General features: G+C 51.8%; 3 protein-coding genes across 71 annotated transcripts in view; 2 read left to right on the top strand and 1 right to left on the bottom strand.

The window, feature by feature from the left end:
• Positions 1-8407, top strand: part of DHX32 (DEAH-box helicase 32 (putative)) — a 54041-nt gene extending 45634 nt beyond the window's left edge. For 10 of the 15 annotated variants that reach the window (XM_001926580.7, XM_005671562.4, XM_084995877.1 and 7 more), the window contains 5 exons: positions 3143-3334; positions 4209-4358; positions 5752-5939; positions 6766-6947; positions 7883-8407. In XM_001926580.7, coding sequence (XP_001926615.3) covers positions 3143-3334; positions 4209-4358; positions 5752-5939; positions 6766-6947; positions 7883-8042 — 872 coding nt within the window. In that variant the 3' untranslated portion in view covers positions 8043-8407. The remainder of the gene's footprint in view (positions 1-3142; positions 3335-4208; positions 4359-5751; positions 5940-6765; positions 6948-7882) is intronic. The other 5 variants (XR_014827153.1, XR_014827152.1, XR_014827156.1 and 2 more) reach the window with 1 other exon arrangement.
• BCCIP (BRCA2 and CDKN1A interacting protein) lies at positions 1190-20165 on the bottom strand. 7 transcript variants are annotated; one of them, XM_084995911.1, is made up of 7 exons: positions 19987-20165; positions 14898-14972; positions 13835-13915; positions 13036-13125; positions 12087-12274; positions 9737-9911; positions 1190-3368 (listed from the first exon to the last, which is right to left on the bottom strand). In XM_084995911.1, exons 1-7 carry the CDS (start codon positions 20134-20136, stop codon positions 3342-3344), a joined length of 786 nt encoding a protein of 261 aa, XP_084852037.1. In that variant the 5' UTR covers positions 20137-20165; the 3' UTR covers positions 1190-3341. The 7 variants fall into 7 exon arrangements, with proteins under 7 accessions (XP_084852037.1, XP_084852038.1, XP_084852036.1 ...); XM_084995912.1 differs by having other exon boundaries at positions 13036-13122; XM_084995910.1 differs by lacking the exon at positions 1190-3368 and adding an exon at positions 8196-8640 and having other exon boundaries at positions 14898-15920; positions 17487-20165.
• A 265-nt stretch (positions 20166-20430) lies between these two features.
• The window catches only part of UROS (uroporphyrinogen III synthase), a 29432-nt gene continuing 27133 nt past the window's right edge, over positions 20431-22729 (top strand). For 41 of the 49 annotated variants that reach the window (XR_014825546.1, XM_084992718.1, XM_021071909.2 and 38 more), the window contains exon 1: positions 20431-20659. Coding sequence is in view for 4 of the 49 variants with exons in the window: in XM_084992700.1 (XP_084848826.1) it covers positions 20628-20659 (32 nt within the window). In the remaining 45 variants the exon portion in view is untranslated. 49 annotated transcript variants of the gene reach the window in all.

Here is a 22729-nt window from a genome sequence, read left to right as displayed (position 1 = left end):
CAGCTGCTGTGTCCTCCAGGCCTGCTTTGTCCCTGCCTTTCCTGAGTCCCAGGGACCCTCTGGACATGCCTCCTTTGTGACAGAATTTACGATGTTGCAGGGTACGTGTCCGAATTCTGGATGCGGGTGCCAGCAAAGCCACTCAGACGACAAGATAAGCCAAAGTGCGCTGAGAGAGGGAACGTGCAGGGCCTCAGGGACACCTGAGGACAGAGGCGTGAACAGCACTGGGCAGAGCTCCTGTCCTCCCCTGCCCAGAGCCCGATACCCCGCGACAGGAGGGGAACAACCTGCAAGTCCTCCTCTGCGCCCTCCCAGTCGGACCCACATTTCAAGGTCACAGGAAACACACTGGGGGCAGTCGGTGGCCTCCCTGCCTGCACCCCTGCTTAGAATCGGCACCAGGCCAGCCCCTCCCTCAGCCGGCGGCCCTGAACCTCGTTAGAGGGGAGCGCCCTCTTCGGCAGCAGCCTTCCCGCAGATGCCGCGGAAGGAAGACAGGTTCGGTCCTGGAGCCGGCATTTGGGTCCCTGGGCAAAGGGCACCATGAGGAAATGGTGATAACAGCCCGCGGGGTTACGGGGAGTGATGGTGGGGGGTGGGGAGTGGCGCCCGTGACCTTGCAGTGAGTGCGCCTCCAGGGAGTGCGGCTGCCAGCTGGCTGCCGTGGGCAGCAGCGCTCAGTGCAAGCGACGTTTTGTTCCTACGGAAATTGCCTTCGGAATGAAGCAGTGTGACCTGGCACTGCTGTAAAGGGGCCTCGCACTGAAACGTTTCTATTCCGTGTGTTAGCATCACTCACCGTGCATTGCACTTAAATAGCACTGCCCTAAAGAACCCTCATCTGGACCCTTCTGCTTCTCTCTAAGACAGTTGTATGGGGCCACACGAGGGAGGTGTCTCAGGACCTAGACTGTGACATCAGCAAACCTCTTTAGTTGTCTGCCATCGTCCCTCGTCTGTATGATCTGCCTCCACTCACTCGTTCTGTCTAAACCCCAAGAACGTCTCTTTTTCTCGTGTTGGGACCGGGAGCAGGATCATGAAGTTATTTCCGTTAGCCATCCTGTGTGCAGCCAGCTCCACTCCAGGACATAAAAATGAGGAGTAGGTGCCCTTTGGGGACAGAAGCTGGCTGTCAAGCCAGATGCTTAACAGGGACAGTGGCCAAAGATCATGTAACATAGAGTGCAGCAGTTCTGTTGATTTATAGAAGCTGGGTTCTAAACAGCTTTCAGTAATGAAGTGTGTGCTCGCAGCCCCCCGGCTCGTTTCGTCTGAGATGCTCCTGTCTGTTGCTGCTCCTCTTGCTCCTTCTCCAGCAGGTCCGCTGTGACTCGTGATCCCGTGGCTCACTGCTGTCCCTCTCGGACGTTTTCTCTGGATCGGCGCCCATCTGCTCTCTTCCTGGGACCGTGCCTTCTCAAGGTCCCATCCAGGCTCTGGGCTCTCCAAGAATGAACAGGGAGACCACCAGCGCTCCTTGCTAGGGTCTGGGTGGGATGAGGGTCAGGACCCAGGAATGGGATCCCAGGGGCCACGCTTTTCTCAGTTTTAAATCCTGATGAAAGAAATCGAAAACAATAGGGACGTTCGGGGTTCGGGGTTTCTTCTCCGAGGTGGGCTGGAAGCCATGCAGAGTCCTTCAGCAGGTGCTGGGGTCCCCTTGGGCCTGCTCCTCCCTCAGCTGACACCTGCTGGGTCCAGTAACTGGCCCTTTGCGCTCGAGTCACGTGTCAGGGGCTGAGGCCACACGCGCCATGTGCTCCCCTCCAACAGGACCGGGGACGCGGTGACCACGGGCAGCACAGCCCTCCCTCCGCCCTCAGCCATGGTTCTGCCCAGTGTTTCCATGTCTCTCAATAGGGGGGGAGGTTATCGAATCTGAGTTTGTAACTGGCGTTCGAGTTACGCAGTTTGCTTCGACTGTGGCCAGACAGCTTAGTGGTCAAAGTGTGAGTTGCGAATAAGCAAATGTTGACTGTGACTTTGAACTCCCAGATCCAGACAGCTTTAACTGCTTCCCAGGCCCCATAGCCTTGGCTCCCACCTGCCAGGTGCATGTTGGAAGTGAGACACATGAAAGCCGTCCCGCAGCTTGTAAATCCTTCCGGTTCTTGGGTGGAACAATCCAGCAGCTTCATGCTTTGCGATTTGCTCATGAGGCCTGGTGAAAAACACATGTCCTTATTTCATATGACTCCATGTTGCAGGGCAAGGAGGATACCCCGCCCTGAACAGACGGGTTTACCTTCTCAGGTGTCTGTTAAGCATATGTAACAAACACCACCCCACGATGGGTGGCCCGTGAGCTTAAGAGGGAAGTGGGGTGGAGAAGGTGAGCCTTCGGGCCTCACCTGTACTGGCAAATACTCTTTCTCCATCCTCGTCTGTTTCCGTCATCTCTGTGAGTTCTGGGTCAGTTTCCCTTGGTTCATTTCTGTCTTTGTTACCGGCTCATACTTCCCTGCTTCTCATGCCTCATACCTTTTATTGGACACTGGACGTTGCACATGTGACTGCGTTGTTTCCTGGGTATGCTGTGTTCTTATAAATATTCTTGAACTCTGTCCTGGGATGCAGTCTGCTCCCTGCAGATCTGGATTTTAGGACCAGTTAGGTGGCACTGAACTGGGCGTATAGTTATTCTGTTTCCTCCCAGAGTCCCTGAATCAGGAGGCTTTGCAGTCAGGCTGGCAGGAATGGGCATGCCCGAGATGGTTCTTCCTCTGGCCTGGGGCCCTATCTAACTGCAGCGTTCACAGATCTGAGTCTGTGCTGAATAGTTCAGGAACCTCTCAGCAGGCAAGGTCTGGCCGCCTTTGTCTCCCAGGACCCCCAGCACTGGCTTCATCACTCGGGGAGTCTGGCAGGCTCTGCCTGGGCCCCCTCCCAGCACCGCAGCCTAGACACTCTTTCAAGGCAGTACGCTGGGCAACCCCAGGGCTCACCTCACTAGTATCCTCTTCTCAAGAACCACTGTCCCTCATTGCCTGGTGTTCTGTCTTGCAAACTGTTGTTCCCTATGTTTTGTTCATTGGCTGGTGGTCGCGTGGTTGCATGGGGCAGCGGGGCAGTGGCCATCACCTGTTACTCCGTCTTGGTTGTGTGGGCCTTTCTAACGACTCGTCTTGTCTCCCAGCGCCTGAAAGTTTGATGCAGGCTCTGGAGGACTTGGACTACCTGGCAGCCCTGGACAACGACGGGAATCTCTCGGAATTTGGGATCATCATGTCGGAGTTTCCTCTTGACCCACAGCTCTCCAAGTCCATCTTAGCATCCTGTGAATTTGACTGTGTAGATGAAATGCTAACCATTGCTGCCATGGTAACAGGTACTCCTTAAGGATGGTTCTTCTGGGCCCGAATCTGCAGTAGGTATAGATTTAAATGAGATCATTTGGGAGGGCCTGTGGTAGCTCAGCAGGTTACAAACCCAGCTAGTATCCATGAGGATGTGGGTTCAATCCCTGGCCTCACTCAGGGAGTTAAGGATCTGGTGTTGCTGTGAGCTGTGGTGTAGGTCACAGCTCCAATTAGACCCCTAGCCCGGGAGCCTCCATAATGCCGCGGGCGATTTTATTATAGGTGATTTACAGTGTACTGTCACTTTCTGCTGTACAGCAAAGTGACCCAGTCCTATATATATAGATACTCTGTCTCATTATCTTCTACCATGTTCTATCCCAAGAGACTGGATAGAGTTCCCTGTGCTGTACAGCAGGACCTCATTGCTTATCCAGTCCGCATGTAATCGTTTGCATCGACCAACCCCAAACTCCCCATCCACCCCGCTCCCTCCCGCTCCTGCTTGGCAGCCGCCACTGCTCTCCAGTGTTCTGTGGACAGGGTATGTCTGTGCCCTGTGTTTTAATCAACACCTTCACTGGCAGAACAAACCAAAGTCTGTGCTGCCCTAGAACCTGAGTTCTAATCCTGCCCCTGTGCCAGGGCCCCTGAGCACCTCGGCCCCCGGGCTGCAGGCAGGGCCTCCGCTGTGCTGCGCAGACCCCAGAGGAGCAAAGGAGCAGGAGCGAGGAGAGGCGGGGATGACACGCACCCCGCACGGGCCTGAGTCCCGGGGAAACGGGGTGGCGGGTCACAGACTGAGACAGGAGCAGGGCTGCAGACGGCAGCGACCGCTCCCCAGCCTGTTGTGCTCAGAGGGTGTCCCGTGAACGCTGACCTTGTGACCCTTCGCATTTAAAGCTCCTAATTGCTTTTCGCATCTGCCGAGCGGCGCGGAGGCGGAGGCCCTGACTTGCTGGAAGACATTTTTACATCCTGAAGGGGATCACTTCACCCTCGTCAACCTCTACAAGGCCTTCCAGGATGTGACTCTGAATTCCACCAGCGAGCGTAAGTGAGAGCTTGTCGTTTTCAGAAATTTCCCCTCAATTCCCCTTTCCGTCCCCAGCTAAAGCCGGGTTACGACTCATCAGACACCCTACTCCACCACTGGCCACTTGGGTGGATCTTTGGGTTTTGCCGAGCAGCAGACTCACGCCTCCGCTCCCACGGGAGCACCCAGCTCGTGGCCTCCAGAGAGAGCTTGCTGGGGGCCACGGGGGACACAGGCATGCCTGGCACAACTCCTGCCCTCCAGGTCCGGGGGTGGGGTGGGCAGGGGAACTGCCATCTCTAGTGCCCACCAGGCTGAGCTATGCCTGTGCCCTGGGGCATGGCACGCCCATGCCTAGATGGGAGATGTGCAGCAGCCCGGGGCGCAATGACAGCTAATGGGCTTCGGGGAGGCTGGAAGCTCGGTGGGGAGGGGTGCCTGGGAGGGAACGACGTGGAGAGGCTGCGGCTGGAGTGCGGGGACACGCCTCCCCCCAGCCTTAAGGGAGCTGGAAACCCTTCACGTGAGACTCCAGATGGAAGGGGGTCTCCAGAGGCCGAGCAGGGAGGCAGTGAGGTGGCGGAGGCTGCTCCCGGCCCACAGGGAGGGTGCTTCTCCCAGATGGTATGAAAAATATTTGAAGTGAAGGTTAAATACGCCCGCAGCCAGAGTGGCAGAACTGTATACAGCAGGGGGTTCGTTTTCAAAGCTGAGAAGCTGTCAGCGGGGCCAGCAAGCACAGGGGGAGTCTGGCGGCTTCTCTGGAGGGCACGCGGGATGGCCGTCGGGTCATCTGGCCGAGGGCGTGGGCTCATGGCTCCAGGGAGGGCTGAGTGAGCGGATGGGACAGGGCTGACAAGGGTCTGCAGCCCGCTGGGCCACGGCCACGGCCACTCCCAGGTCCAGGCAAGACGGCGCCAAGCTGCGTCATCAGGTGGCAAGAAAGAAAAATCTCACACTGATTCCGGACACTGAATTCCAGTGTAAAATTTGCAGCTCGAGTAGGTGAGCTTAACCCTAAGAGAAGTAATCCCCAAATCAGCCTAATAGTAATCCTTTTCTTATAATTGAACATGTGAGATGTTTTCATGGCTCTAGGAAGCTGTAAGCTCCCGCCACCGTCTCTGTTGGGTTAAATGGTACAGCCGCGCACGTCCGCGCTGTCTGCACACCGGTCAAAGTGCTGCCCTTAAGACGCTCGCAGGGGCCAGCGAGCGCTCGGGGAAAAAGCGTGCCCTTCGCACAGTCGGAGGATCCTGGGGCCCCGCTGCCATCGAGGGCCCTGCCAGCTGCCGCTCCCCCTTCCCCGGCAGGGCCGCCGGAGCCTCTGTTCTTGCCGCCTCCCCCGCCCCTCACTTGGGCTTTCAGCTTCCAAGTCACTTCTCCGTCCCTCTGCTCTCTCCTTGCCAGACTGTGTTGAAAAGTGGTGTCACGATTACTTCCTCAACTGTTCTGCCCTCAGGATGGCAGACGTTATCCGGGCGGAGCTCTTAGAAATTATCAAGCGAATCGAGCTTCCCTACGCAGAACCTGCTTTTGGCTCGAAGGAAAACACGCTGAACATAAAGAAGGCTCTTCTGTCTGGTTACTTCATGCAGGTGAGTGCGGGTGAGGCCGCCTTTCGTGTGGGCTGCTCGGAACTTCACCTGGGCAGCACATTCTGTCAGACCTTCACCGAGGAGGATTATTTTACTGATGTTCACATTAACATGAAACTAAAAGCCCTTAGGTGTTAGTTCAGCATTTGCATATGCCTCCCTTCAAGGCCTGGGCCAGCTCGTTCACTCTGCCCCAAAGGACAAAAGCGCCTCCTCACCCCCGAAGGCCGAAGCTGTTAAACCCTCCTCTTGGCTCAGCGCGCGCTGACCTGGCGTCCGCAGGCCCAGCACTGAATGAAGGCGTCCCCCACACGCTTTCCCAGAGCAAAAGGCCGCGTGATGCGGCTCCTGGCACCCGAGCACAGACCCGGTGTGCCCGTCACACGGCACTCGGCGCACTGTGGTGCCCCCGCCAGCTCTGGCGCAGTCCTCGTGCAGAAGACAGCATCTGGCACGGACCGCCGCACCTGCTTGGGAAGAGCGAGGTGCCTCCGCGACAGGGTTCCCTGAGGACTGAGTGAGCCACAGCGCCAAGCCTAAGGTTCTGGACACTTGAGCGCAGGGTCCCTAATGTAGCAGGGAGCGTGTAAGCTGTTTTCTGACCCAAACAGGAACCTTGGAAGCCACACGGTTTTGGCAGCTGCCCTGATCCTCGCCACTGACCCCGAGTTCGTGTCCAAACATGTTTGTTTATGTCTCGTTTTCTGTAGCTAGACATGGGAAGCACGGGGCACGAATCTGCAGTTTTAACTGTTCTGTATGAAGGAAACACTTGTGCGTGGATCCCCGTATTCATGCGGTCTTTTCTTGAACCCCTGCCTCTCAGATCGCAAGGGATGTTGACGGCTCGGGGAACTACCTGATGCTGACACACAAGCAGGTAGCACAGCTGCACCCCCTGTCTTGTTACTCTGTCACCAAGAAGATGCCGGAGTGGGTGCTCTTCCATAAATTCAGCATCTCCGAAAACAACTACATCAGGATCGCCTCAGAAATCTCTCCAGAACTGTAAGTTTCATGGAGAAAAAGGGGGTTTCTTTTGAGTTCGTACCTGAAGAGCAGATGACAAATTTAGTTTTTCTCATACCTTCAGTTATAAGAAGTTTATACCATTCTAAGTGTATGTTGAGGGAACCGAAGGGCCGGCCTCTATAGATGACTGAGAAATGTTCCTGCCGTTTGAACTGACAGCATAGAGAGAATGTAGTATGAAAAATACAGGACAAAGCTCGAAGCACCTCCTGGGGAACAAGATGCTACAGGGGAGCAGGGCCAGCAGGTGCAGACCCCGAGGAGGAAGAACTTGGCCGCCTGTCAGAACAGACAAGCCACTGAGACGGGAGTGAGAGGGGAAGGGGTGCAGGTGAGGCGAAGACAGGCAGGGGACAGAGGTGCAGGACTCGTGGCCACATCGAGAGTTTGCAGTTGACCCCAAGTGCAGTACCAGGCAACCAGAGTTTTGAGCACGGGTAAGCTGGTAGGGGCAGCAGCAGGGAGAAAGGAGCCTGGTCTCTCGGAGGCTGTTGCAGGTGCTGGACCCATTCTGAAGGCACCGCTGTCCTCGGGCAGTGCGGTGGTCCAGGCGGAACCCAGGGGCACCTGTCGGCGAGCCCTGCTCAGCCGCTGGATGCGGTGTGCTGTCAGTTACCGAGGAAAAGATGCAAAGACATTCCCTCTCTTAGGCACCCAAGTTCTCCCAAGCGTCTGTCCTGGGCCCCGGGAAGACGGTGATGGGCCTCAGGGAAAGGAGCCCCCCAGTGGTTGGGGTGGAGGTCGCTTCCGCTGTGAGGCGTGAACCCCAGAGAACCCAGCTGATCCCAGCCGCTGACAAGTGCCTCCGACCCGTCAGTTCTCCAAGGAGGTTCTCCGGGGCCGGGAAGTGCCCTGTCATGAGTGGTGTCTCTCATCCACAGTAAATAAATACAACTTTTTGTTTTACACAGATTTATGCAACTGGTACCACAATACTATTTCAGCAATCTGCCTCCTAGCGAGAGCAAGGATATTCTTCAGCAGGTAATGGCTCAGCTCTCGCCCATCACGGACCAGACGACGAGCGAGACGTGCCCTGAAACTACTGAACAGAGATGCGCCATCCAGTGACTGCGCAGAGCCTCTCCCCGGAGCCTGACGTGCAATAGAGCCCACAGGCCGCCCGACGGCTGGTCCCCTGGAGTGACTGATGTGCGGGTGCTCGCCGCGAGGGGCCATCCCACCTGCACAGGAGAGTCTTGAAAAATAACGCTTTGTGTGTTATTTAAAAATTAAAAATAGAAGTTTTTATTCAGTTCTTTCAATTACCACTCCATGTTTTTCTTCTTATTGGAAACCTTTTTAATCAACCATTCTTAATTTGACCAAAATTTTAAAAAGCAAAGATATTTTGTAAATGCGTCACAGACACAGGTGACAGAAGCCTACTTTTGTAGAGGACTTTAACCTGAATAAAGTCATGACATTTTCCGTAACTCTCCACGGAGTCTTCTGGTAATTCCCCAAAACGGGCCCACCGCTGTCCTCGGGAGACGGCTTAGACGGACAGGTGCTCTGTGAGTTTCTCCATGATTTCGCTCATCTCATCGCCCGGAACGAACATCACAGTCCGCAGGGGCTTCAAGGGCACGTCGTCAAAGGACCATCTGCCCCCCAGGCAGGTGTCGCTCTCCTCCTGCACCGGGTAGCTGAACTTCAGGAGCGCCTTCTAAGCCAAACAACCCCAGGTGTAAAGTTCAGACAACCTAGAGGCCACGCTCATGTAACTGACAATAAAAAAGCCTGTTTGGCATATGTCGTTAGACTGACGGCAAAAGGAAACAAAACACAGAATCAAATAAGCTCCAAATGGGACAGGCAGGCACAAGTCGCCAGACAGGTTCTAACCCACGTGAGGGGTGTGGAGAGAGTGTCCATTTCTCAGAGGTGAACAAGCAGCTAAGACAGTTACACTACTGCCCACTTCTGTTTCTAATTCTGAAGTCACTCATGTCCATCATCTCACTGGCGTCTCACAATAACCCTGTGATACACCAGTGAAATGATAACTCATAAAATCTGGTGATTAACGAGAAGAATCATCTTTAATTGCTGGTCTCACCCGGTGTAAGCTGGGTAAGAAGCTGTTGGGTGAAGACAGCTAAGTCTGTGTAACAGGCCCCCCTAAAACACCTACACCTTCTTCCCTGAAAGGGTCTACCTGCAATGCCAAGACATGCGTTTTCAAAAATTTAATTTCCACTTAGTTACTTCCTGAGAAACAAGGGCCGAGCTGACTCTACCATGCTTCAGTCTCTGGTGGAAAAGCCTTAACAGCAGTTAAGCAACACCATCCAATCCAAGAAAACATGTTTCTCAGAGATGCAACGTTTCTGAGAGGCATGTTCCCTGGTAATCGGCTGTCCATGATGGCACAGGCTTTTACAGGAAGAAAGTGCTAGAAATCCCACCAGCAGGATGACCCTCAGGACTTGGGGGACCAGTGAGCCCACACCAGGAGAGCGGGGTCCCCCCCAGCACCCCCAGCGGCTCTGAGCTCCCTCGGCCTCGGTGCTCGTCTGCAGACCAGGCTAAGGCCCGCCTCCGGAGCGGTCTGGGAATCCCAGGTCTCCGGTAAGCATGTGACAAAGGCCAGGCCCCATCAGCAGGTGGGTGGGCGCCGCCTCCCCCTCCCTGCTGGTTACTAGCTCGGAGCTGCGCAGACTCGGAGTTTTAAAAACAGTGGCCACACCTGAAGGGCTTCGACATAAAAAGAGCAGTAAATCCTTAATCACATGTAAACAGATGAACCAGGATGGCCTCACCTCATAGAAAAATTCTTCCTCTGCATTTGCAAACATCAACTCCTCTTTCTTCGGATCACTCCATTTCTTTCTGGAATTGCTTTTTCCTGCTTCCACAAACGTCTTGCTGATCAGAAGGTAGAAGTGACACTTCCCACATGGCTTGTTAGTTCTGTGCGCCTCTGCTAGTTCTTTCCTACAAGGCACACACACACCAAGGTTTGCCTGCTGGGTCAGGCGCGAGCCATCATCAACCCACAGCAGAGAAAGCCCGAGAGGCCTCTGGACGGGGCTCTGCGGAGACAGGCTTCACGGGCAGACACTAGAGCTATGTGGACACTTCTAGAGCAATGGGTTTTCTGCACGCAGCCGGCTGCACCTTCGATTACGGCAGCACTTTTCTAATCACCACGTGGTGACTCTCAGATTACACTCTGCGATGCGGACACACGGCACAAACAGATGAGCCTCGATTTCAAGCATCATCATTGCCCTGCCTGTGCTGAAAGCTAAAAATACATAAGGATGTGGGTTTTTGAAAACAACTAACATTTTTTTTTTTTCTTTTTATGGCCACCGGCATTTGGAAGTTCCCAGGCTAGGGGTCAAATGGGAACTGCAGCTGCCAGCCTACACCACAGCCACGCCAAATCCAAGCTGCATCTGTGATCTACGATGCAGCTTGAAGCAGTGCTGGATCCTTAACCCACTGAGCGAAGCCAGGGATGAAACCTGCAACCTCGTGGAGCCCCACTGAGCCACAATGGGAACTCCTAAAAGAACATTTAACTGAAACACGCAAAGGCACACGGCCGCGACCAACGCCCTCAGCCTGTGACTACTCCAGCTTCCCATCACCACTGTGGGGCCCTGGCTTCTGACCCACTGCAGCAACACAGCCAGAGAGGCCCTCAGCCTCCCTCCGTCAGTGAACAGCGATGACACCTTTTACCTCATCTCTTCCCTTTTTTCCACTGTTCAGAACCCGGATTTCCCTTTGCGGCTCTGCAGTAACAAATCCAACTAGTGCCCACAAGGATGTGGGTTTGATCCCTGGCCTCACTGAGGTTAAGGATCCAGCACTGCCGTGAGCTGTGGTGTAGGTCACAGACAAGGCTCGGGTCCTGCATTGCTGTGGCTGTGGTGGAGGCCAGCAGCTGTAGCTTCCACTCGACCCCTAACCTGGGAACCTCCATATGCCACAGGGGCGGCCCTAAAAATGAATCAATCAATCAATCAATCACACAGAAGCCTGTGCATCTGGCTAAACAAAAGCGAAGAGAAACTCAGAACAACCCACTTGAGCTTGAACAGAGGCTCAGAGGAAACAGATCACTCTTGCACGAAACCAAATAAGCATGAGCCCAGCTGATCAGAAAAAAGACAGAGCAAAACAAAACCCCCTCACAGCACCAGAAGTACAATCGGAGTAGCAGCTGAGAGGTGGGGGAGAGGAGAACGGGAATAAAACTGAAAAGCCATCAATCTAGGAAGGGAAATGGGAAAGCTCAAGGTGTCCAGACCGGAGGGAAACCACGAAGAAGCGCCACGGCCTCCGAGAAGCAATATTCTACAAGAGCCTGGGGCCTGCCTGTCGTGTCACCCTCCCTACTTCTAAGCACAGGCAACACCGATTCTTAGCTCTTCTCACATTTAAAATATTCCTGTCAACTTAAAACTCCTGCACTAAAACCAAAATGGTAACAAACCCCGAGAAGCCAGAGCTGCGGCATCAGGCCCATGGGTGCGTTCGTCACAAAATAGCCCAGGGGAATTGAGTTTTATTGCTACTGTTATTACTGCAATTACCCAGCATTTTATTTATGTTTGAGAAATCTACCTGTGAAGAGGGTGAAAAACTTGTCAAATAGGGGGTAACACCTATTTTTATGTCATGTAAACCTTTAAGATTATTAAAACTACTGTCGCAGTAAGTCCTCAGTAAGGAAAACTCTTTTAAAAAGCCAATCACTGGAGGTCCCGTCATGGCACAGCAGAAACAAACCCTACTAGAAACCACGAGGTTGCAGGTTCAATCCCTGGCCTCACTCAGTGGGTTAAGGATCCGGTGTTGCTGTGAGCTGTGGTATAGGTCGCAGATGAGGCTTGAATCCGGCATGGCTGTGGCTGTGGTGTAGGCTGGCGGCTACAGCTCCGATGTGACACCTAGCCTAGGAACTTCCATGCGCCGCTAGTGCAGCCCTAAAAAACAACAAAAAAAAAGCCCATTAATTACTAATAATTGGTGCATCTCACAGGCTGTTCCTTGAACCAAGGGCAGAACTCGTTTGAGACCCACACATTCCACATGCGTCACACTTGACTCCACCTGGGGAAAAGTACTGCTCAAAGACCCTTCCCCAGGTCTTACTGCAGCTGCTGGTGCAGGGGCAGGGCAATCTGGGGGGGGACGTTGACGAATCGCTCGCTCAGCAGAAAGCCCACGGGCCTGGCGGCGTCACCGAGGAGCCGTCCCAGCTGCTCAGCCAGGCCCTTCCCGCAGTTCTTCTCACAGAGGCGGAGGATCCACTCCTTAATCTGTTCAGCACACGGGGTGCCCTGGAAAGCACAGAGAGGGCCTGCGTTTTACGACAGGCCGTCACCTGCAGGGCAACCTGAGAGTGGGAGCTGTCAGGTTTTACCTTACAGGTAAGGGCAGTTTCCTGCCCAGACCTTCAAAACCTGGTTATGTCTCCAGGGTTGACCTCTTACGGATTTTTCAAAAGCGACTACGTGGTGATGTACCATAATCAGTGGGAGGGAAGGTCACACGAACACTCAGACACACGGGAGAGAAAGTCCAGGCCGCCTCATAAAGACGGATGGGAGTCAGGGGACAGTTCACCCAACGCTTAAGACCAAGAAAAGCCTACTTCTTCGTCGAAGAGGGTAAGCTGCTGGTTCTTACTTTTTATTAGAACTCATCAATGAGTCGATAAACAGAAACGAATGAAAACACAGATGTCAGAAAGTGCCCCCCACCTCGGGAAACAACGGAAATACAGAATCAAAGCAGTTGCAGAGACAAGCAGCTCCTGCGTCAGTACCAACGTCAGGACCCCAGCGCCTCAGGAGCCAGAGGGCGCGTCTTTATCCCACAGGCAGTGCGTGACTTTAACCGCGTGCAGATCATGCAAAGCAAAACAAAAACGCCTCCAGACTGAAAAAGGGATACGGTAAGATTTCACAACAGTTACATCCCTATAGTTAATGTTGCTGTCTGATTTTTAAAGACCTTTTCATCACATGCATTAAATAAACTAACTCCTTAGGTTCTCGCTTCTGAAATAACCACCCCAATGCCACCCAGTGACACCAACCTTTCTTTCAGTTAAATTTAAAAGACTTATGAAACCGAAAATCTCATCTTCATCCACGTCATCATCGCTGTCTTCTGAAACAACCGACTGCTATTTTAAGAAGAAAAAAATTAATTTTATATTTGGTTGAGAAGAAGTGTAATCCCAAGTCTTAGAACCCAGGCCTCATTTACCTTCATTTACCTTTCCACTTTTCAATCAAAAACGTTCACTACTGTTACCTTAGAAAAGCTCTGGAGGAGTTCCCATTGTGGCCCAGCAGTTAACGAATCCGACTAGGAACCATGAGGTTGCGGGTTCGAGCCCTGGCCTCGCTCAGTGGGTTAAGGATCCGGCGTTGCTGTGGCTGTAGTGTAAACTGGCCGCTGTAGCTCCAATTTGCCCCTAACCTGGGAACCTCCATATGCTGCGGGTGCGGCCGTAAAAAGCAAAAAAAAAAAAAAGAAAGAAAGAAAAAAGAACACCGTAGACTAAAATTGTGGGGTCCTGCCTCCTTCTCGGTTCCCAAGCCAAAACTGGGGGCGGGGGTGTCACGTGACTCCTTTTCCCCTGGCTCTCAGACCCAGTCACTCACTAAGCCCCCCACCATATCTCCTCTCCCCAGTACCTTCTCAATCAGCCCTCTTCTCCTTGGCCAGTCCCACTACCTGATCACTGCGCTCAATAACCAGAATTACTGCGACAGCCTTCTAACCAGTAATGCTTTCCGATTTGAGGGTCTGACCTGCCTGTTATAAATCTGGAGGAACTGAGGATAAAAAACTAATTTAATCAGAATAAACACAACTGTCATGTTTACCTTAATCACACTCCCAATATGGTTCTGCTGAATTAAGAGATCTGTTAGTTCTGCTGTGTTCACAGGAGCTTTTAGGAAAAGCTAAGAGGAGAAAAAAAAAAATTCTTTTAAATTAAAACCAAAGCATGATTTCTAATAAGATTTCTAATTTCAATACTCAAATAAAAATCATGACTTTCAACGACCTGATCAGGAAGATAACCCAGAAAAGCAACCCTAAGACGACAGAAAAGCCCAGGAGAGTCAAAGCAGTAAAGGCCCTAAAATGTGGGAAGAGGCGGCCTGTAGTACAAGAGGCGGTGTCGCGGAGGGCGGAGAGGGGGCAAGAGGGACCGAGGGCCAGAGAATCTGGTGACCGGGACAGAGGACGCTGTGAAGGGCAGGGAACCAAGCCATCTTCTAAGGGGAGAGGAAGAAGGAAAAGCAGCAAGCCGGCAGTGCAGTCAGTGACACGGCTGTGACATGAGACTTCCTCCACCCCACAAAGCTCGGATGTGAATTTGAGAAAAACAGTAACAGCTCCAGTAATCCAAAGAGGAAAGGAGGGGGGGTATTTTAGAAGAGAATTCTTAAATACGCTAATCAAAGGAAGGGGTCTGGAGCTCCCACTGTGGCTGCTCGGTGGGTTCAGAACCCGTCTAGTATCCACGAGGATGTGTGTTCAATCCCTGGCCTCATTTAGTGGGTTAAGGATCCGGCGTTGCTGCAAGCTGCGGTCTAGGTCACAGACGTGGCTTAGATCCAATGGTACCACGGCTGCGGCTGTGGCTGGCAGGTGCAGCTCTGATTCAACCCCTAACCTGGGAACTTCCACATGCTGCAGGTGCAGCCGCCCCCTCAAAAAAACAAAACAAACAAACAAAACAAAAGGAAGGGGTCTGGGAGCAGAGGCACAAAGAGGAGAGTTAGCCCAGAAGAAGAAAACAATCCTTCCTTCCAGGTAAGGTGGAGAGAGAGGAATGGGAGCCCTGAAGCAAAAACATGAACTCTGACCAAACTTATGTTGACTGGCCTGGAATTTCTGAGAAGAGCAAACTGATGCGTAATAAGTGAAAGACAATACCTGCTGCAGTAATTTCTTAATTCCGTCGTAATCATTATCTGAGATGGAATAAGCTTCAAATTCAATATTCACTTCCTGTAAATGACACACAAAATAGGTCATCATACACAACTCACAAAGCCAATTCAGGCATCATCTGCCACTCCGTGGACTCCTCCCGAGGCAGGAGGAAAGCTGGTGAAGACAAGCGACTAAGAGGAGGGTGAGGCTGGGCTGCCTGCTCCATCCCGGTTCAACCACCACTGATTCCGGGAGGCACGGCCACGGAAATGTCCCTTAAATAAATGAAAAGATCGCTTCACCAAAAACCAAACCTTAAAGGCTTTTAAGGGCCAAGTCAGAGCAGTCCTTGAGGGGCCCACCTCACACCTTGGAAGGTGACAACGAACTTGGAGCTCTGGTGAAACAGTGCGTTTACACACCCTTCCGGTTTTGCGGGTCCTGGAACCCAGATCTTAGCTGAAGGAGGCCGAAGAGGGGAGAGGGCAGGCCTACTGCGGCCTCGCCGCCCGACAGTGAATGCATTTAAGCACGCCCTTGGCTGTTCAAGCTGCCAGGACCTCGGTATCGGTTTCCAAACCTCGATCCTGACAATCTCGGGTCGGCTCAGCCAGACCACGGGAGCAGCAAAGCCTGGGGGCTGTGGGGTGGGGTGACCCGAACAGGATGAGAAGAAACTGAGCAACAAACCATTAAGGTCAAGAAGTCGTCCTTAAAATGAAGTTCTTTTTGCCTACAGAGAAGCCTCAGACCTCTGGCTCAGACCATGGCCCCGCCACTGCAGTAGGTCCCAGCAGCCCTTTCCCCGGGTGCAGGCGCCCCATCCACTGGGTTTCCAGAAGAACAGCCATCTCTGCAAAACAAAGCCCTGCCACTCACCCCCAGGTGACTACGAATTAAGACTAAACACATTTAGGAGTTCCCGTTGTGGCTCAGCGGTAATGAACCCGACTAGTACCCATGAGGATGTGGGTTCGATTCCTGGCCTTGCTCAATGGGTTAAGGATCCAGCACTTCTGTGAGCTGTGGTGTAGGTCGCAGATGAGGCTCAGATCCCATGTTGCTGTGGCTGTGGTGTAGGCTGGCAGCTGCAGCTCTGATTTGACCCCTAGCTTGGGAACATCCATATGCTGCAGTTGCAGCCGTAAAAAGACAAAAAAGAAAAAAAAAAACTAAACACATTTAGTCTCTAGCTTGCTTGCTGTTTTGAGTGAAAAATCTCAAAAGTTGTTGGCATTTTTTTTTTTAATTTTACTTTCCCATTTTTTTTTTTTCTTAATGAGATTGAATATTTTTCACCTTTTTTTTTTTTTCTTTTTTTCTTTTTAGGGACACGCTTGTGGCATATGGAAGTTCCCAGGCTAGGGGTCAAACTGGAGCTGCAGGTGCCAGGCTACACCACAGCCACAGCAACGCCAGATCTGAGCAGCATCTGTGACCGACACCACAGCTCACACTGACGCCGGATCCTTATAACCTACTGAGAGAGGCCAGGGATTGAACCCATGTCCTCATGGATACTGAGCCACAATGGGAACTCAGGCATTTCTTGATATCTGCTATGTGGAATGGAAACAGAAGGAAAACCAAGTATTTTGAAAAACAGACAAGAGCAAAGCAGAGGTGGCAAATGGGAAGGACTTCTGGATTCCCCGCAGCATCCCAGGCTAGGGAGCCAGTCCAGCCCTGTGGCCGCTGCTCTCCTGCCTGGAGAGGCTCAGATACCCCGACCACAAATTCCCCCCCAAAGAGTTTCTATTAAGCACAAACAAGAGTCCTAAGCGCATGACGGCGAGAACCTGAACCAAACACGTGTGGTCCTTTTCTTCTCCTCCCCTCGCTCTCCCCCCCCCCCCGCGGATGGAGCTTCTCAGAGCCACTTTCTGTGGCTGCTCAGCCAGCAGCCTCAAAGCCAGTCATCCTGTCAGGCCCTTTAGGGCCTTAAACAACCACACACTTTTTCCTCCCTATTTATACACCACCTCTGTTTCAAAAAAGATCTCAGGCAGCTTTTTAATTTCCAAAATAATTCTCCTGGACTTCTGCATCAGGCATGAAAGCCGCCTTCAAATAAAGGAGTCAATGTCCACTAAGTGTTTCCGTACAGGGACCTGTCCTAAAAGCCTGATCAAAAGTTTCTTTCCTTCAGTCAAAAAAGGAATACATGTCAGCGGTAAACACTACAACAAGCACAGAGGTTAGAGGTAAGTCTCATTACCAAGCTTGATCTGACATTTTCAGGCAAACAAACCATCCATCGCACTGTGCGAAATCTAGTCTTTGTTTCAGTTAACTCAGGAAAAAAAAAATTGTTATCTGTAGTTTCCATAGTGTAGCCTGGGCTACGTTGAACTTTAAAAAAAAAAAAAAAAAAAAAACACAAATGCTACCATATGGCGAGACTGAAAAGAATTATTACCGCCCCACTTCCATCTTCCAGAGGTTCCTGTCAGTAGTAAATTAATCTTTCAAGGAATTCAGAGTTCCCGTTGTGGCGCAGTGGTAACGCACCCGACTAGTATCTGTGCGGATGCGGGTTCGATTCCTGGCCTCGCTCAGTGGGTTAAAGGATCCGGGGTTATCGTGAGCGGTGGTGTAGGTGGAAGATGCGGCTAAGATTCTGCTGCTGCTAAGGCCATGGTGCGGGCTGGCAGCAATAGCTCTGAACTGACCTCTAGCCCAGGAACTTCCATACGCCTCAGGTGTGGCCCTAAAAAGACAAAAAGAAGTTTACAACACATACATCTGTCCAGTGTTTCTGCGTCTTCTTCCCTCACAGACTGTGCGCGGCATGTGCTATCTTCACTGAACTTACCGTGTTTCCTTGGCTGTAAAATGGGGATAATTCCTAACTTCCTAGGATTGATCTAAGCATTAAATGAGTTCATATGAAGTGTACAGAGCCTGGAAGATCATATATGATTATTATTGTTACTGTTACTATTACTGAATACTTATAAGTAGAATTATTGAATCAGAGAATTTATACATTTGAAATTTGGGGCATTTCCCGGTGGCCTAAAGGTTAAGGATGTGGCATGGTCAATGCTGTGGCGTGGGTCACTGCTGTGGTGCTGGTTCACTCCCTGGCCTAGGAAAGTCTGAATGCCAAGGGCACAGACAAAAAAAAAAAAAAAGAAATTTTAATTAAAATGTTGATACTGTCAGACTGCCTCCCAAAAGACTGCACCAATTTATAGTCCCACCAGCAGTGAACCTAAGCGCCTATTTTCTTTCACTAATGACGACTGCTACACAATTTCCAATCACTGGCAGTCTGACAGATTATCCATGTTAATGCAAGAAGCACTGATTTTTATAACCCAAAGTTAGCAAAATAGACAGTTAAGTTCTAAATGAAAAACACTTTTCAAGGCAAAGGCCCAAAAAAGCTGATTTGTGGGGAAAGCTCTGTTGAGTGGAAAATTTATCATATACCGATTGCCAGTCTCAGCTCTAATCCTGCACCCATGCTAAACCCAACTCACGTTTATCTCTGACTTTACTTCCTCATCACTCTCTCTTGCTTATTCTGATTCTGCCACATTAGCTGGCCTGCCCGAGAACCATGAGGACTTTGGATTTGCTTATAAATGAGGTGGGAAGCCACTGGAGTGCTCAGAGCAGGAAAGTGAGAACAGACCTACCCTTTAAATAGATGTCTCTGCTGCAGGGGAACAAGAATGGAAACGAGGCATGTGCTAGTTAGTTACTAGAGAAGTCCAGATGGTGGACGTGTGGACTGTGACTGCTGCTGGACCACTGATGAGAAACGTCGGGATACGGAAGGTAAAGCTAAAATGACGGGAGTCACCGATGTGGGACGAGGAAAGGAAAGGAATGAAAGCTTCAGGTTTTGGATTTGAGCAACTGCTGAACTTGGGGATTTATGTAAGTAGAGAGGTTAGAGGGTCCCCAGAGAAGGAGAACCAAGCATGACATGAGAGAAGCCATTTTGGCTTAAGCCATTTTGTGACAAAGCCAGGCCACAATGCCTGCCCTAACAGGTCTCAGTAACTCATGATCCTAGGGGAATAGAATGCAGGAAGAAAGAAAAGGCAGCCAGAGACTAGTGCAGGGATAAAGGAGAGTCCCAGTTCCTCCTCAAGGGATCTACACAGCAATACCTTTGAGCTCTGCAGGAACTAAGCCGCCTCCCCCCCACCCCCAGGATGGAAAGGTGAGGTTGACCCTCCAGACTTCAGCAAAGACGTGGACTTTCTTGACTTTTGCCCCGATTCTATGCATTATTCTCCTCTGTGCAAGCTCCTTCATGAATATGCATGTACCCTTAACTTAAAACTTTCCAATTTTGCAGTCCCAGAAGACACAGCTTTAAGGAAGATCCCCAAGTTCTCCTCATTTGATGCAAATACTAATAAATCCTTCCTTCTCCCCATTTTTGGCTTGGTTGTGTCTACTGGCCCCACACCTACCAAAAGGCGAACCTAGTTTTCTAACATTTACAGACATGGCAATGATTAAGAGCAGGGGCATAAGTTTCAAATTCTGCCTTGGACATGTGATGTCTGCAGTACCTGTTAGACATCCTGTGGTCGTCAAGATCATTCAGCCCTAGTTATTCATTAAACAAACACCGAGGGTCTATGGCAGCTCCCAGTTCTATGAGAATGGATCCCCAGGACTTGGCTTGAGGGGCAGGAATGACAGCTTAGGCAGCGCGTGGAGGAGCAGGAGACGTGCCTTCGAGAAACGGACCGAAGGCCGTGGTGAGGGAGGCAGGCACGGGGGAACCAGGCTGAGTGGCTGCGGGGAGGTCAGAGGGTGGGCCCGGGGCCCTGAGCGACCCCAGAGGATTCGGGATGTTAGTGTGAAGACCAACGAAAGCCAGCGGGGAGGATGGTGTCGCGGCGGTAGGAGGGACCGCGCTGGCCGGAGCAGGACCCACACTGCGGCTAGAGCGTGGGGAAGAACGAAGCGAGAACTTTTTCTCACCCGCAGCCTCTGCTTAAGGACCCTCAGGTGCGGGGAAGCTGCTACTCGAAGCAGCGCAGACATTCACACGGCTTCGGCTGCCGAAAGGTTTTGTCCCAGATGTAAGCCAGACGGGGCCGCGTATGCGTCTCACCTCATTGATGATCTCGTCCTCTTCATCCTCGCCTTCGTCACTGTCTTCATCGTCTTCATCCTCCCCCTCGACTTCATCCTCCTCCTCCTCCTCATCGCGCGGAGCAGGAGACCCATTGCCCACGGCGCGCCGCTTGGGCCTGGACGCCATGTTGCCGGCCTCCCTGCGCCTGCGCCACTTCCGCGCGCCCGCCCTTCCGGACCCACCCACACAAGCCGAGGGGGTGGGAGATCACGAAGAACCTCGGCGCTGAGGCGGTGTCAATCCCCCTGCCCTGGTAGATTGCACAGCCCTGAAACCTTAGAGTCAGGTCCAACTCAGGGCCCTGTCTTGGCCTTTTCGTCTTCCTTCCATCCAGCCTCACGCCTTTCCACGACTCCCTCTCCCTTTCCCGCAGTGGTTCGACCCATCTCCGCTCGGGCTCCCGGGCTTACGTGTTGGTGCGCATGCGCGAGCTTCAGCTGAGCGGTGCGCCGGCTCCGCGACCCCTGGAGCTGGCGCTGGCGCTGGTGCTGGGGGCCCGGCGTGGGCCGTCGCCATGGCAGCGGAAGCCACGTGGTGAAGGGGCCGACCCCCGGACTGGTCTGTCCGGCGGGCTCGCTGCCTGCGGGCGGGAACCCTGAGATTCTGCCCCCGACTGGATGCCTGCCGAGTGCTTCACTTGCCCGGCGAGGTAGGTGTCGCTGCGCACGGTACCAACGAGGACGGAGTCCCTGGGACACGCGGGGGCCCGCCTGCTGCGCTAGCCTGTGCGTGACAGGTCGGGCTGGAACCCCGAGGCCGCTGCTGGCCTGGGTGCTGGGTGCTGTCCGGGGACAATAGTCGGCCCCGAATAGAAGGTCGCCTGATCCGCGCAGATGCCCCCAAGCCTGGCTCAAGCAAGGCCCTACGGGGATCCCCCCACACGTAGTCGTTGGCACAACCTTGGAATGAATCCCACCCTAATGCCTGTTGCCAGCCCACCCTCCTTAAGCGCATTTCTTGACCTGGAAGTTTTTTTAAAATCGGTGATCAACATTAAATGCTCAAGGGCCAGTGGGAATATCCACATTACAGATCTGAGCCTATAGTAAAGGAAGAGAGTGGATGGGGAGTCTGGCAAACGAGGGGGTGTGCTCCTGGCAGCTGATCCCTGGTGGTCAAGTGGAAATGCTGCCTAGTGTTGTCAGTTCTTACATTTCAAGAGAACCTGGAGTTCTGGATTTTTAGGGGGAAAAAAAGTAACTTGAATTGTAAAACTTGTGCCAAATAAAATTCATCTACAGGTCAGGTTTATACAGCAGCCTGTTGTAAAGAATTTTATTTGGGGAGTTCCTGTGGAAGCTCAGTGGTTAACGAATACGACTGGGAACCATGAGGTTGCGGGTTCGATCCCTGGCCTTGCTCAGTGGGTTAAGGATCCAGCATTGCCATGAGCTGTGGTGTAGGTTGCAGACACGGCTCAGATCCCGAGTTGCTGTGGCTCTGGCGTAGGCTGGCAGCTACAGCTCTGATTTGACCCCTAGCCTGGGAACCTCCATATGCCGCCGGAGCAGCCCAAGAAATGGCAAAAAGACAAAAAAATATATATTTTTTTATTTGGAAAGAAAGTCACTCATTAGAGAAGTCATCCACTTTCTGGGAGTAAGCTCTATAGCTTTCCTTTTTTTCTCTCTGTCAGATGAGGAAAGTAGGTTGAATGAGTGTGATTCCAGATGGAGTGAGCTGTCCCTAAACTGAGATTGGACGTTGCTGGAGCCGTTTAAGCAGAAGCATGATCACTTCTCTCAGTGATACTTCAGCAGCAAGAAATGGAATCAGAATACCTTAAGGGTTCCCAGAGGCCCTGTGATTGTGTTCTAAGAGTTGTCTATGAGTTCCTGTCTACCAAGTCACAACATGAATTATAACGTGTAAACATTAGGGCTTCGCATATGATGGCGTGGCTTAAAATGGCCTCTCTGGGTCCCACAACTATGTAAAAATGTCTTTCAATCATGTACAAGACAGGAGGTTATAAAGACAGACCTATCAAAAGGCTAAGAGTAGAAAAAAAAAAAGACTCAGAAGGCACCGTGTCAACATATCACTAGAGTGGCACTGATACTTCACGGGTAATTTTTTCCATTTCTTTATATTTTTTTGGTGGTAAAATACATACAGCGTAAAATTTACCATTTTAAGCAAGTGTCCAGCTGAGTAGCATCAAGTCTATCTACATTTTCATGCAACCATCAGCACCATCCATGTCGAGAAATTTTTCATCTCACAAAACAGACTCGGTACCCATTAAACACTAACGCTGCCGTCTCCCCTCCCCCACTCCCTGGGAACCCACTCTCTGCTCTCTGCTGTCTCTACAAATTTGCCTGTCCGAGGTACCTCATATAAGTGGAATCATATAATATTTGTCCTTTTGTGACTTGTTTCACGTAGCAAAATGTCTTCAGGCTTTATCCACACCGTATCATGTGTCCGAATTCCTGGAGTCCCTGCTTTTAATTTTGGGGAGCATGTACTCAGAAGTGAAATTGTTGGATCGTATGGGAATTCTGTTTTTTAATTTTGGGGGGAAACTGTACTTTTTCATAGTTTGCAAACTTTCCACAATAGGCATGTATTGCTTTGATAAGAGAAGGGTAGGGAAGCCTCACTTTGTGCCCTTGGCTTAGTCCCCAGTGCTGAGCTCATGCTCAGAGTGGGAATTAGAGTAGCCAATGCTAGTAAGTAGCAGACGTGGTCTTGTCATTCGAGAAAGTATGGT

The sequence above is a fragment of the Sus scrofa genome, chromosome 14 (assembly GCF_054392235.1).
Source record: "Sus scrofa isolate SSC_HxYL_T2T_F1_AM1 chromosome 14, Sscrofa_HxYL_maternal_Yorkshire_Landrace_v2.0, whole genome shotgun sequence".
Classification (NCBI taxonomy): domain Eukaryota; kingdom Metazoa; phylum Chordata; class Mammalia; order Artiodactyla; family Suidae; genus Sus; species Sus scrofa.
Note: the sequence above shows the minus strand (reverse complement) of the source record. Positions and strands in the feature narration are given on the sequence as shown.